At 35.4% G+C, this 14,565-nt stretch overlaps 2 protein-coding genes across 4 annotated transcripts in view; one reads left to right on the top strand and one right to left on the bottom strand.

Moving 5' to 3' along the window:
* The first annotated feature begins 790 nt into the window (after nucleotides 1-790).
* On the top strand, nucleotides 791-1,809 carry LOC105865320 (melanoma-associated antigen B10-like). Its single transcript, XM_012753792.3, has 2 exons — nucleotides 791-889; nucleotides 1,057-1,809. The coding sequence occupies exons 1-2, from the start codon at nucleotides 791-793 to the stop codon at nucleotides 1,807-1,809; spliced, it is 852 nt and encodes a 283-aa protein (XP_012609246.3).
* A 6,275-nt stretch (nucleotides 1,810-8,084) lies between these two features.
* The window catches only part of TAF2 (TATA-box binding protein associated factor 2), an 83,431-nt gene continuing 76,950 nt past the window's right edge, over nucleotides 8,085-14,565 (bottom strand). For all 3 annotated transcript variants that reach the window (XM_012753794.3, XM_012753795.2, XM_076005055.1), the window contains one exon: nucleotides 8,085-9,544. In XM_012753794.3, the coding sequence (XP_012609248.1) occupies nucleotides 9,282-9,544 (263 nt within the window). In that variant the 3' untranslated portion in view covers nucleotides 8,085-9,281. The remainder of the gene's footprint in view (nucleotides 9,545-14,565) is intronic.

The raw sequence follows: 14,565 nt of genomic DNA, 5'->3' as shown, positions 1-14,565 counted from the left end.
GATGAAATAGATGTAAAAATCTTCAACAAAATACCAGGAAACCAAATCCAACAACACACTGAAAGTATCATCCATCATGATCAAGTGGGATTTATCCCTGGGATGCAAGGATGGTTCAACATATGAAAATCAATAACTGTGATACAACACGTTAACAGAATGAAAGATAAAACCACATGATCATCTCAATAGATACGGAAAAAGCATTTGACAATATTGAACATCCTTTCATGATAAAAACTCTCATTAAATTAGGTATAGAAGGAATGTAGTACAATACAATAAAGGCCATATATAAGAAACTCATAGCTGATATTATACTCAATAGTGAAAAATTGAAAGCCTTTCTTCTAGGATCTGGAAGAAGACAAGGATGCCCACTCTTACCACTTCTATTCAACAGAGTATTGGAAGTCCCTGCCAGAGCAACTAGGCAAGAGAAAAAAATAAAAGGCATCCAAACAGGAAAGAAAGAAGTGAAACTGTCACTGACAGCCTTGGCGTGAGCGGGTTAGCATCAGGTTCATCAACGGAGGAGCTCTGGGCACTGCCTGGAATTAAGAAATGTAGGGGCGTTGCTCAAAGGAGACAGTCTAAGGTCAGCAGAGAGAAGAGTCCCAGGCCCTAGCAGAAGCTAAAGCAAGAAAACTGAGTGAGGACTGAGTACACTAATTACTCCAGGATAGAGAGAGTCCCACAGAACTCTGCCTGTGCTTCCATCCCTCTGTGTCTCCAAGCAGGTCACAGAGATCACCTGCCTACCTGCCCACTGCCCCTGTCTAAAGCCATCATGCCCCGGGGTCTGAAGAGTAAGCTCTGTGCCCATGAGAAATGCCATCAAGCCCAACAAGCAACCGAGCATCCAATGGGTGCTCAGGCCGCTGCAGGAGTGGGAGGAGGGCTTCCTTCCTCTTCCTCTACTCCTTTGGAGAGTACTCCCCAGAGCTCAACTGCTTCTAGGACCACCAGAAATCCCCAGGGGCCTCAGAGAGCCACCTCTACTGGTGCACCTGTTTCATATATAAGATCCAATGAAACCGTCAACAACCAAATAAGGGAAGGGCTCAGCCTGCCACTGATTATGAGCAGACAAACCGTATAGATAAGACAGTATTTACATTGGTGTGTTACCTGCTGTACAAGTATCAATTGAAAGAGCAAATTACGAAGGTAGATATGCTGAAAAATATAATCCAAATGCACAAGAGCCACTTCCATGAGGTCCTGAAGAAAGCTGCAGAGTACCTGGAGATGGTGTTTGGCCTTGACATAAAGGAAGTAGATCCCAATAGGCACATTTATGTCCTCATCAACAAACTAGATCTAAGCTATGATGCAATGATGAGTGATGACAGAGGTATACCCAAGACTGGCCTGCTGATGACTGTCCTGGGTGTGATCTTCACGAAAGGCAATTGTGCCACTGAGGGGGAAGTTTGGCAAATATTAAATGTGATGGGGTTATATGAGGGGAGGATGCATATTATTTTTGGAGATCTCAGGAAGCTCCTCACCAAAGATTTGGTGGAACAAAAGTACCTGGAGTACCGGCAGGTGGCTAACAGTGATCCTCCATGTTATGAATTCCTGTGGGGTCCACGAGCCTATGCTGAAACCAGCAAGATGAAAGTCCTTGAGTTTTTAGCCAAGGTCCATGATACCATCCCTAGTGCCTTCCCAACCTGGTATGAAGAGGCTTTGAGAGATGAGGAAGAGAGAGCACAAGCCAGAGTTGCAGCCAGGGCTCGCATTAGTGCTATGGCCAGTGCACGTTCCAGGGCCACGTCCCACAGCTTTTCCCACCCCTAGTAGAATCTGATGCATTCTTCACTTTATAGTTGAAAAGAAAATTCCATATTTTAAGTAGTGGAAGGTCAGGGTGAGGCTGGAGACAACACAATGTATAACATGTTTATTTTCCTGTTCTATTCTGTATTCTGAATAATTTTTTAGAAGTATTGTTCCTTTTATTAGAAAATTTAAGTACCTTCAGAATATAAAGTTATGAATGACATTACTCAAATATTTATCGCTGTGAATCAAATTTAAGAGTAAGAGTTTTATTATTTTGTAAAACAAATTAGGAAATGTTCCACCATACTTAGTGACTTGAAACAAGATTGTATGGCAGTAAATTAAGCATTTTCTTGGAAATGTAAAAGAACTCAGCATTGTAATAGTTGGAATCAAGAAATGGAGAAAAAATAAAAGATTATAAATTGTTGGTTTCACTTGTTAAAAAAAAAAAAAAGAAACTGTCATTGTTTGCTGAAGACATAATCTTATATTAAGAACCTTTAAGACTCCACCAAAACAAAAACAAAAACAAAAAACCATTAGAATAAAGCAATACATAAAGTTGCAGGGTACAAAATGAACACACAAATAAATCAGTGGCATTTCCATACACTAACAATGAACTATGCAAATGGAAATCAAGAGAACAATTGCATTTATAACAGCTACAAAAGATTTAAAATACTTAGGAATTTAACCAAGGAGGTATTAATAAAAGACCTGTACACTGAAAACCATAAATTGTTGATTAAAGAAATTGAAGAAGACACCAATAAATGGAAAGATATCCTATGCTCATGGATTGCAAGAAGATTGTTAAAATGTTCACACTACCCAAAGTGCTCTACAGATTCATTACAATTCCTATCAAAATTCCAATGTCATTTTTCATAGAAATAAAACTAATCCTAAAATTCATATGGAATCACAAAAAACCCTGAATAACCAAGGAAATCATGAGAAAAATACATTAACCAATGGAACAGAATAGAGAGTCCAGACATGAACCCACATGAACCCACATAGTCAACTGATTTTCGGCAAAGGTGCCAAGAATACACAATGGGAAAAACCTAGTCTCTTTAATAAATGGCATTAAGAAAAATGGATATCCACATACAGATGAAGGTGAACCTTTACTTCACAACATACACAAAAATCAACCCAAAATGGATTAAAGACTTAACCTAAGACCAAAATCTGTAAAACTACTAGAAGAAACGTGGAGAAAAACTACAAGACATTAGTCTGGGCAATGTTGGATTTGACCCCAAAAGAGCAGGCAACAAAAGCAAAAATAGACAAATGGAATTACATTAAACTAAAAAGTTTCTGCACAGCAAAGGAAACAATTAACAGTGTGTAGAGACAATGTATAGATTGAGAAAATATTTGCAAACCATATATATCCAATAAGGGGTTAATATCCAAAATATATAAGGAACTCAGACAACTCAATAATGAGAAAGTAAGGAACTCAATTTAAAAATGGGCAAGGGGCCTAAATAAACATTTCTCAAGATGACATACAAATGGTCAACAGATTCATGAAAAAATGCTCAACATCACTAATCATTAGGGAAATGCAAATTAAAACCACAAGGAGATATTACCTCACACCTGTAAGAATGGCTATTATAAAAAAAAAGAGTAATAAGTGTTGGGGAGCATGTGGTGAAAAGAGAACCCTTGTATAATGTTGGTGGGAATGTAAATTAGTGCAGCCATTGTGGAAGTCAATAGAAGTCCCTTAAAAAAACTAAAAATAGAATGTATGATCCAACAACCCCACTTCTGGGTATTTACCCAAAATATCTGAAATCAGTATGTCTAAGAGATGTCTGCACTCCCATGTTCATTGCAGCACTATTCTCAATGGCCAAGTTATGGAATCAACCTAAGTATCCATCAATGGATGAATGGATAAAGAAAATGTAGTATATATACACAATGGAATACTATACAGCCTTAAAATAAGGAAATTTTGTCACTTGTGCCAACATGATGGAATTGGAAAACATTATGCTAAGTGAAATAGCACAGAAAGACAAATAGTGCATGTTCTCACTTATATGTGAAACCTAAATCAACTGACCTCAGCATAGCAGAGAGTAGAGTGGTGGCTACAGAAGCTGGAGGTGGAGAGAATGGGAAGATGCTGGTCAAAGGATACAAAATCTCAGTTAAGACAGGAGTAAGGCATTCTTTTTAGATATATAGCACAGCACAAATACAGTTAATAATAGTGTATTGTACATTTTAAAATTGCCAAAAGAGCAAATTTCAAATGTTCTCACCACAAAAAATTAAGTATTTGGGGTGATGTATATGTTAATTAGCTTGATTTAATTATCTCACATTATATTAATAAATCATAACATCGCTTTCAACCCCATAAATATACACAAGTATAAACTGTCAATTTATAACAAAAATTTTAAGCAGACTACTTCTCTGTTTTTTCATTTCCTATTAGAAATTGTTTTACAAATTTCTCATCATAAATGTTATAATTTTCAACTTTGGGTCATTATCATTGCTACTTTTGACCTCTTTCCAAATGTTTCTCCATTAAATGAATAAATTGTCTTCTAGAATTGTAAGGGGAGGAAAATGAGTTTTTATATCTCTTCAAAAAGTAAATTATTTAGGTTATATAAATCACCAAAATATACTCATAGCTTAGAAGGATTACAATTTGATTCTCAACTTTTCCTTCTTAGTAAGTATTCCTAGATACCTTTCACCCAGTTTCCCCATTTGTTAGCATCTTACATTATCATAGTACATTAGTCAAAACTAAGAAACCAACAGTCTCAGTCTGTTCAGGTTGCTATAACAAAATAACATAAACTGGGTAGCCTATAAACAACAAACATTTACTCCTCACAGTTCTAGAGGCTGGAAGTCCAAGCAAGGTGCCAGCAGATCTGGAGTCTGGTGCAGAACTATTTTCTGGTTAATATTAATAGATGGCATCTTCTTGCTATGCTCTTACATGGTGTGAGGGCCAAGCTAGCTCTCTGGGTTTTCTTTTATAAAGGTACTAATCCTATTCATGAGGGATCACCCTCATGACCTAATCACCTCCCCAAAAGTCCTACTTCCTAATACTATCATCTTGGGAGTAAGGTTTTAAACATATAAATTTTGGTGGCTTGGGGGTACAGAAACATTCAGACCATAACAGCAACATGGGTACATTAAACTTCAAAATATACTTGGATTTCACTAACTTTCCTCTAAGTCCTTTTTCTGGTGCAGGATCCAATCTAGGATACCACATCACATTGTTGTCATTTCTCCTTATTCTCCTGTGGTCTGTGAGTTTCCATCTTTCCTTATTTATTTTTTCGCGACTTTAATAGTTTTAAGGAGTAATGGTCGAATATTTTGTAGTATCTCTCAATTTAGGTTTGTCTTATGTTTTTCTCATTAGACTGGGTAGACGGAGATTGTAGGTTTTTAGATCCACAGAGAAGTACACTTCTCATCATATTGAGGAGTACATGATATTAACATGATTTATCACTGGTGACATTTACCATGATCACTTGGTTAAAGGTAATGTCTTTCAGTTTACTTAACTGTAAAGTTGTTGTTTTTCTCCTTCCATTCTCTATTCTTTGGAAGCAAGGCATTAAGTCCAGCCCACACTCGAAAGCAGGGATGCCAAAGGTTGAGAGCCTTGGAAGACAGTTCTGCTTGGGCTGGAGCATGTTTGATTTGTAATAATAAATTTTTATTTAAATAGTAAAAATTTACTGTAAGCACATAAGTTTCACTTTATTTACAGTTAAAAAGTTGGAAACAGAAGAGATAAATAGGAGAAGAGGATTGGAAAACTAAGTAGCTTTCCAGCTATTTCCTAGAGAAGGATTTCCATGTAAGGATGATATTTTGGTCAAAATTATTAATTTAAGGAGTCTGCAAATTTTAATAGTAGATAAGTAGCTTTTCTACTTGCTCCTGAAGATTCATCCAAAAGAAATGAGAATAAGAAACAAAAGTCTAAATTTCAACTTCCAAGAAATCAGAAGAAATTTGAAACCCCTGTCCACAGCACGTGATGGGCTGCCAAATGCACAGAAGGGAGACACAGGGCAGAAAGATGATGAGAGATGCCCATTCTGAGGCTCTCAGGCAAACTTAGTAAGAGAAAGAAGTCGGACAAAACAAGAAATTAGAAAATTAAATGTATAAGAATTAGAAGAGGTAATAAAATTATTATGAGTTACATATGTGACTAGGAAACTCCAAGAAATGCATTTAAACCAGGCGTCCTCAAACTGCAGCCCCTGGGCCACATGCAGCCCGCTGAGGACATTTATCCGGCCTGCCAGGTGTTTTTGCCGACGCTGCCTGTCCTGCTTAGCAGCCACCTGGTCTTGGGCCCACAGTGTGCATGTGCACCGCACTCTCCAACGACCCTCCAACGGTCTGAGGGTCCCTAATTTAAACTATACAAATAATGAGAATTTAGTGAGGTAGCTGGGCACAAAATTGGCATAAAGAATTAACCTTATAATGAAAAAAGACATAACTTATGGAATATCATTCAAAAAGATAAATTATTTTATAATGAATTTTTAAAAAGGTACTGTATTAATAGATAGTAATATTGACATCCCTAATAGTAATAATCAACATCAACATGTCAAATCTAAGTTACCTCTTTAACACAGAACCTACACAAACTATAAAAACAATTTTGAGGATAGGTTAGAAAAACTGATTTGATATCTATATAGAAAAATAAAATCACAAAAAGGCAAAATTAAAGGGATGGAAAACCAAAGTGAAGGGGAAGTTGACTATAAAGGGGCAGTATGAGGGAATCTGGGGGTGACAGAACTGTGTGGATAGATACACAACTTCCAAGTATTTGTCAAAGCCCATAGAAATGTACTCCACAAGGAGTGAATTTTACTGAATATTAATTTTAAAATAAGGAATATAACCCACATTAGAAGACCCCAAAAATTCTGAAAATGGAAAGTAATGAGGGGAGACTATTAAAACAAATCATATTGCTACAATAATCTAAACAACGTGGTACTGACAGATTAATAGACAGATTCATGAAAGCACCGGCAAAGTCCTGAAATGAACCCAAATATATAAAGGAATTTAGTATATAACATTTGAAATCTAGAGAGAAAAGACAGTTTTAAATATATGGTGTTGGCTAGAATTCTACAAGGAAAAAAAAAGTTGGGACCTACCTACCTTTTATCAAAATAAATTACAGATGGATTATAGTTGGATGAAGGATGTAAACCTGAAACATAAAATTTTAAAAACACTAGGGAAAAATGGGATAATTCTTTTTAAATTATAGAATAAGGAAGGCCTTTGCTACTATGACACAAAATGCAAAGGCCATAAAAGAGAAAGTATAAATATAAAAATAAAAAACAATTTCTATAAGCATGTTATCATATGCTATTATTTTTTTAAAAATCAGCATATACTGTACAAATATATGTATTAATATATCCATAGACTGGCCCTGGAAAGATACATATAACACTGTCAACAAAGACCGCCCGTAGAAAGGAGACTGGGAGATTTACACCAGAATTCTATATTGTTTGTGTTTAATTACCTATTTCAAAAATATGAATAAAATCACTTTTGCATTGTCTGCTCCTAACCATAAGCCTAAAAACTTACCATAAAAAAATGTTTCTCACACGAAACAGCTAATATAAATATCCAATTTAGAAATAATACATATAACATACAGTTCTTGGTGCAATGACATATAGGAAGTACTTAAATTATAATGGGTAGCTATTATTTGTCACTATCTTCCTACAAAACAAATAATTATTTTTGAAATGTGTCCATAGGATTTTCAAAATTGAGAATTTTATATATGGTATCACTGTACAGGCTGATATAAAATATTCCATTTTCCAAAACTTATTTCAGTGGGACAACATTCAATTAATTGAAGTCTTTAAATAACCATCATTTAGACCCTTCAACAACTGATCATATCCCTTTACACTTATGTTCCAGGCCAACTGCATTGCCTTCTGATTCCTGAACATGCCCTTGCTTTCCTCCATACTTTTGAAGATACTATTTCCTCTGCTGAGAGAACTTTACCCCATCTCTACCTACTGAAATCCTTCTTCCTAGTAGGGTCAGTTCAAATCCCACTTATTTGTAAAGATCTCTGCAAACTATGACGACAGGTTTATCTTCACACAAACACACACACACACACACACACACAAAGGTAACAAATGATATAAAAAGATACAAAGACAGAATGATCAATTAAAAAAGTTATTTATTAAACAAGTTAAACACAACTAAAAGTATATTTAAAAGTCCATTATTGGATCCCTTTTGAAATATTTATTCTGAAAACAAGTGTTTTGTCAAACTTTCTAATAAGAGAAATGGTAAAAACTAAACAGATAAAAAAGTACTTAAACAAACAATAAAGCATGTGGTAAATTCAGAAATAAAAACAACCAACCACATAACCTGTTAAACTATGAAACCAAAACTTTTCATGTGTTTTTAAATGTTTCTGGTATACTCATGAGAGAGCCAAAATGTATATGTCCAAGTTAATAAGCAATATATAAACTCACCTTTGTAAAGGTATCATACTTTGTGTTACACAGAGATAGTTTTAGAAAGAATATGTGTTGGGTATGCAAATTGTCCACATTTAGCAAAACACATTTTACATATTAACATATTCACTTATTGGAAAACAAAACAACTTATAATTTAAACATCTTGATTTGAGACTGTGGCATAGTCTATATGTCAAATTTGAGACATAGTACTGATAAATTCCAACATCATAATCACTGAATGTGCTATCTTTTGTTACTCAAATTTTTTTTTAAAAAAGAGCTGCTTCCAAAAATCTCAGTATTTCAGAGCAAAAGGAAATATATTTTGTTCATAAATTCTGATGCTTAGTTTCTACAGTTAACATAAAAAATGGTGCAATAAGGAAGAGTCCTATAGAAAAGCCTCTGTCTTTTCAGTAGTTCCAAGTGGTGTTATACAATATTTTACTGGAAATAGTGGTTGCACCACAGATTTGGCAGTTGCTTCTGTTTAAAACATAACTTTGCCCCATAACATCCATCAAAGGCTTTCAAACATAATTGACTTTGGCAGAACACATGGAGACCATGATGTGAATGGGGAGTGCCAGTGGATATGGGGGCTTTTAAGAAAAGAAGTTTGCTCTGTGTGTGTGTGTGTGTTTTAGGAAGGAAACGGGATGAAATAGCGTACCCAGAACTCTAAAACACATTTTCCTAATTAAATCTCATTTGTATAAATAATGTAAATCAAATGTTTAGAACTTAAATGGATACTGAATTTCTATAAGAGAAGCAAATCCTCCCCCCACCCCCCCTTTTATCGTTCTTCACAGAGGACAAAGCTTTAGTCACATACATTCTGCTGGACACAGATGGAAAGTTCTCTTTGTCTCCTTCTCAGTCTGAAAGGGAAGGAGAACGAATAGATCTGCCACTGGCAGGGCTGGAGAAAGTGAAAGGCTCCTTGTCCTTTTCTTTACTGTCATGCTTATGTTTGTGTTTATGCTTATGTTTGTGCTTCTTCTTCTTTTTCTTGTGTTCATGGTGATGATGGTGATGGTGGTCACTGTGTTTGGAGGACGTAGATTCCTTAGTAAACACTGAGAGTGGAGCTGTTGCTACTGGATGCATACTCATCTCCAAAGGTGATTGTTCCTTACCTTCAAAATTAAAAATACTCAAATGAGTTCCTGTTGATAATACAGAAAGTAAAACCAAAGAAAGAGAAAGGTAATGACAGTATAGAAAGAGGGATTCCTGAGTGTTTATCACTTCCATTAGGAATGGGAGAGGTATCTAAGACATCCAATAAGTTACACAGAGTTTTCAGCCCTGTGGCCAGAAGTTGAATATTTAATACTTTAGTTCTTTATAGTCTACACAAATTATGACATATACCAGTTTGTTACCAAATCATCTTTTAAAAATTAATATAAGTATTATGAAGAAATAGTGATAATTACATGTGTGTTATAGGTTAAGATCCACATTGGTCAGTGAAAACATAACTCCCTCAATTACAGTTCTGCCCTAACATGCTAGGGTTGAGGGAATGGTAGTATAATTGACTCTTGAACAACATGGGCGTGAACACTGGTCGTTATACATGGACATTTTTAAACCAAACACAGATTGAAAATATAGTATTCAAAGGATGCCAACTTTTTGCATACACAGGTTCTGCAGGGCCAACTGCGGGATTTGAATATGCACTGATTTTGGTATACACCAGATGTAGGGGAGGTCTTGGGACCAATCACCCTTGCCCCCATATACTGAGGGATGACTTTATTTTAATTGTGCCATCTGGAGAACCATTTACATACATATAAACATGATATCCTAGATACTGGTAATAACATCTCGGTGCAAATCAAACATTTCTCTAGTTCCTTAAGATAATTTCTGGGACTAGATGGGTAAAAGTGAACTCTCTAAGAGGATTTAGTATACATAGCTTAAGAAATCCAGAAAAGGTAGGGAGTCTACAAAGGGAATGCCACCCTACAAAAATAAGACTAGTATCAGTACAAAGAAAGGAACTGAGAATTAGACTACCCATGCACTAGACTAGGTTGTGCCATTAGCCTTTAGCATGTATTTCATCTCTGTGGGTCTAGTTCATCATAAAAATCTAGATCAAAGGGTCTCTACAGTTCTAATATTCTATCAGTCTAGGAATCTGTAACAGTAGATAGATTTCCTTATTCTTCCAGATCCACAGATCTATAATCTAAATCCTTGGGCCACTCTGAGAAATAATTGTCTCTATATTACTATGGGTTAATGGTACTGCTTTACACACAGCCAAGTCAAAAGCCCAAGATTCACCTTAGCTCCCCTCTCCCTTGCAGATGTACTTGGTCACAAAATCTTGATTTTCAAAAGTATCTCTTAAATCTGCTCCCTACTTCAATCTCATCTGTAAACTGTACTAATTCATACAACCTCATCTCATGTGGATTAGAGTACTAGTCGCCCCCTATTCCCTAGTTTTTCTGCCTGAAGTGTCTTATGGGTTAAGTGTCTAATCACTACTTTACATAGTTCACAGCAATGGTTCTCACAACACTAGGGGTGATTTTGCCCCCAGGGAGTTATTTGGCAATGTTGGGAGGCATTTTTGTGTGTCACAAGTAGGATGGAGGAGAGAAAATGTTACTGGCATTCTGTGGGTAGAATCCAGGGATACAGCCAAACATCCTACAATGCACAGGACAGCCCCCTACAACAAAAAATGATCATGCCTAAAATGTCATTAGTGTCCAGGTTGGAAAACTCTGCTGTACAGTGCTCTTCCTAAAAACAAAGTTGATAATGTTAGCTGTTTAAAAACTTTTCACTAAAATAGACTTCAATACAACAGGGTTTTTTTCTTCTCTAAAACATTAATTTCTCAACACTCATTTGGATCCAAACCAGGCCCCAAACCACGGTTTTCACCCAAATAGGCATCACCACAGAAGTTTTCTACAAATTACATTGCAGTACGAATTTTATTTACTGGCAGTTCATAATCTGTCCCCAAGTGACCATTCCAGCTTTATCTTCTACTCTTCCTTTTCATATATTCTCAGCTAACCTTTTTATAACACTATGTATTTATTTGTAAATGCTATTCTCTATGCATGGAATGCCTTTCCATTATTTCTTGTCTGACGCACACATACATTTAACAAACATCAGAAACTATATGGGACCTGGGGAAAAGAGCAATTTTGAGATCTGTTCAACTGAACTGATCTCAGCCCTTCTCCTCCTGGAGCTTACAAACTAACAAAGAAAGAAATTAAGTACACCACTGTAACATTTTCGTTTCTTTAATAATATAAAACTTAGCAAAATGTTTCTTTGGAAAGTTTTCTCTAAACTGCTCAAAAGGAATTGGTTCCTTCATGTTCTCAAAGCACAACAAAAATAAGAGAATTAAGGCACAAAGGGACTAAGTAACTTGTCCAAGGTGGTAATGGCAGATCTGACCTGTGCTCTTAACCACTATGCTACAGTGCCCATCTGCAAACAGACAGAATGCAGTATTTCTTTTTATCTTTGAGTCTCTTCTGTTAGACTGACGATAGCTTCTGCAGAACAGAAAGCTAGTTTGTCTTTTTCATCTTTATGTTCTAGTATATAACACAGTATCTATCATTCCCTACCACTCCACACCTCTTCACCATTAACAAAGTTTGCTAAACAAATGAATGAATCATATTAAGGTCACTGATTTTGAGAGGAAAGGGATAAAGCACAAAAGCTGTTAGAGATCATCCACGCAATTGTTATTTATTGACTCCTATACTTCCTTTGTGCCAGACACTATTCCACCATTTCGGAACAAGTAAACAAATGAAAATTTCTGTTCTCATAGATTATTTATGTTTTATTATCACAAAATTATATTTTTATATTCACAATTTTTTTATAAAGCCAACACTAATACTAATGAAAAAACTAAGTAGATTATACACAAAAGCAAGTTTGGACATCTGTATCTTCTGCAATGATGGATATTTACCAAGATAGTCTTTAGAAAAACAAAATTTTTGAGAGATAATCTGATTAATAGTTTCAGCCAAATGAGCCACTATATGATTTTAATTAGATTTTTAAATTAATTGCATGAGTATGTTCCTGATTCTAGAAATATGGGAAAAGAGGCCCACACCTAAAGAATTCATAACCAGGTAATAAGGAGAAGTAATAAGAGACTTCAAAGCCTTCTGCACAAATTCCTTTAGCTTTCACCTCATTATTTAAAAATTCTACATCAACAGACTTTGCAACTTTATAGTTGGTTGTCTGCACTCTTGGGAGTTTGAGGTTCTTTTCTGCACTGAGAAAAGTTTCATCATCTACTCCTAAACATCTACCAAGCTACTTGGATTATAGAAAAGCCAATAATTATACTGGAACCTGTACTTCCCAGCAGAGACAACTGCCAAATGGACAACTGAGTGTTGGTAGATGTAATCTTTTCTAAGAAATACTTATGACAACTTCAAAAATGAATCCAATCTCTTGTCTAGTGGCCTCTTACTTACTTTTCATTAAAGATATATTGATTATAAATCTTGCATTTCTCTTGATTTATACGAAGTCTATCAAGAAGACAATGGATTAGTTATCTCCCAGAATAGAAGTATTAGGAACCAGGGGTCCTAGGACAAATGGCTGATCCAGGTCTAAGGCAGAATGTTTACAAGATGAGCCTGAAACAGCTGGTATAATAGCAAGGCAGTTAAAGTCTTGTCAAACAGACTCAGGAGTCAACTTAAGAGGTTTTTCACTGTGCAAAGATGAGACAATTTGAATACTGATAAGGATAATAATTGTAATGGACTAAAACTGACTTATCATCATTGGAGGATGCTAGTCAGCCAACTCATTATGTTGAAAATCATTAAATAAATATAAAGAATTAAGGGTTTATTTTCCTATATGCTTTATACCACTGGGTAGCAGTAGATGAGGAATTGAGCTTTATAGAAGTAATCTAGTTTATAAATAAAAATGTAAGTATGAATTAGAATATCACCATTTTGCAATCTTTAAAGAATTAAGGGTCTAGATCCTGAATACATATAGCAGCTAACCTCATAAAAAAGAGTTGACTAGACGTTGTATGTTTCCAGACAGAAGAATACACTACCATCTATAAATCTGAATCTAATTAAGCTTCTAGATACAACTATAAAATCAGAGAACTACAGAGAACTCTAATATGTTAATCGTACCACAGGTATACAGTTATCAAAATATAAACTTGAAAACTACAGATTAGGCCTGGCGCGTGGCTCATGCCTGTAATCCTAACATTCTGGGAGGCTGAGGTGGGTGGATTGTTCAAGGTCAGGAGCTCGAAACCAGCCTGAGCAAGAGCAAGACCCCCGTCTCTACTAAAAAATAGAAAGAAATTAAGTGGCCAACTAAATATATATATATAAAAACTTAGCTGGGCATGGTGGCACATGCCTATAGTCCCAGCTACTTGGGAGGCTGAGGCAGAAGGATCACTTGAGCCCAGGAGTTTGAGGTGGCTGTGAGCTAGGCTGATACCATGGCACTCTAGCCCATCTCAAAAAAAAAAAAAAAAAAAGAAGAGAAAAGAAAACTACAGATTAAAAACCCGGTTTCTTTAACAAATACATTGTAAGGATGGGGGTGGAGACAGAAAAAGATATGGACTGAAACCTTTACATTAAAAAAGGTATAACTGCAGCCAATTGCAGATATAAACCTTATGTGGACACTGATTTAAATTAAACAAATTGTTAAAAATAAAAATAAAATAATGGCAGTTATGAATCAACTGATATTAAACGGTGACTGAGTATTTAATGATATGAAAGAACTATTAAATTTTTAAGGTATAATATGTTCGTTATGATTTTTAAAAGTCCTATCTTTTAGATACATACTAAATTATTTATGAATGAAATTATATGATATATAGGATTTACTTCAAAATAACTCGGAATGGTGAAAATAAGTAAGAGCATCGATTAAATAAGACTGACCATTAGTTGATTGTTGTTAAAGCTGAGTAACAGATGCAGACAGTTCATTATACTAATCTGACTACAGCTCTCTCTAATAAAGAATTTTTTTTTAAAAAAAGGAGAAGTTAAGGCATTTTGGCAATATCCATGAAAATGTTAAATGTTCATATTCTTAATTAAAT

This window comes from Microcebus murinus, chromosome 7, assembly GCF_040939455.1.
Source record: "Microcebus murinus isolate Inina chromosome 7, M.murinus_Inina_mat1.0, whole genome shotgun sequence".
NCBI lineage: Eukaryota > Metazoa > Chordata > Mammalia > Primates > Cheirogaleidae > Microcebus > Microcebus murinus.
Note: the sequence above shows the minus strand (reverse complement) of the source record. Positions and strands in the feature narration are given on the sequence as shown.

Excerpts from the sequence above, each read along its gene's own strand:
- LOC105865320 (XM_012753792.3), top strand. The coding sequence starts at position 791 with ATGCCCCGGGGTCTGAAGAGTAAGCTCTGTGCCCATGAGAAATGCCAT. Across the intron at positions 890-1,056 it reads GTGCTCAGGCCGCTGCAGGA|GGAAGGGCTCAGCCTGCCAC; the intron begins GTGGGAGGAGGG and ends CAACCAAATAAG.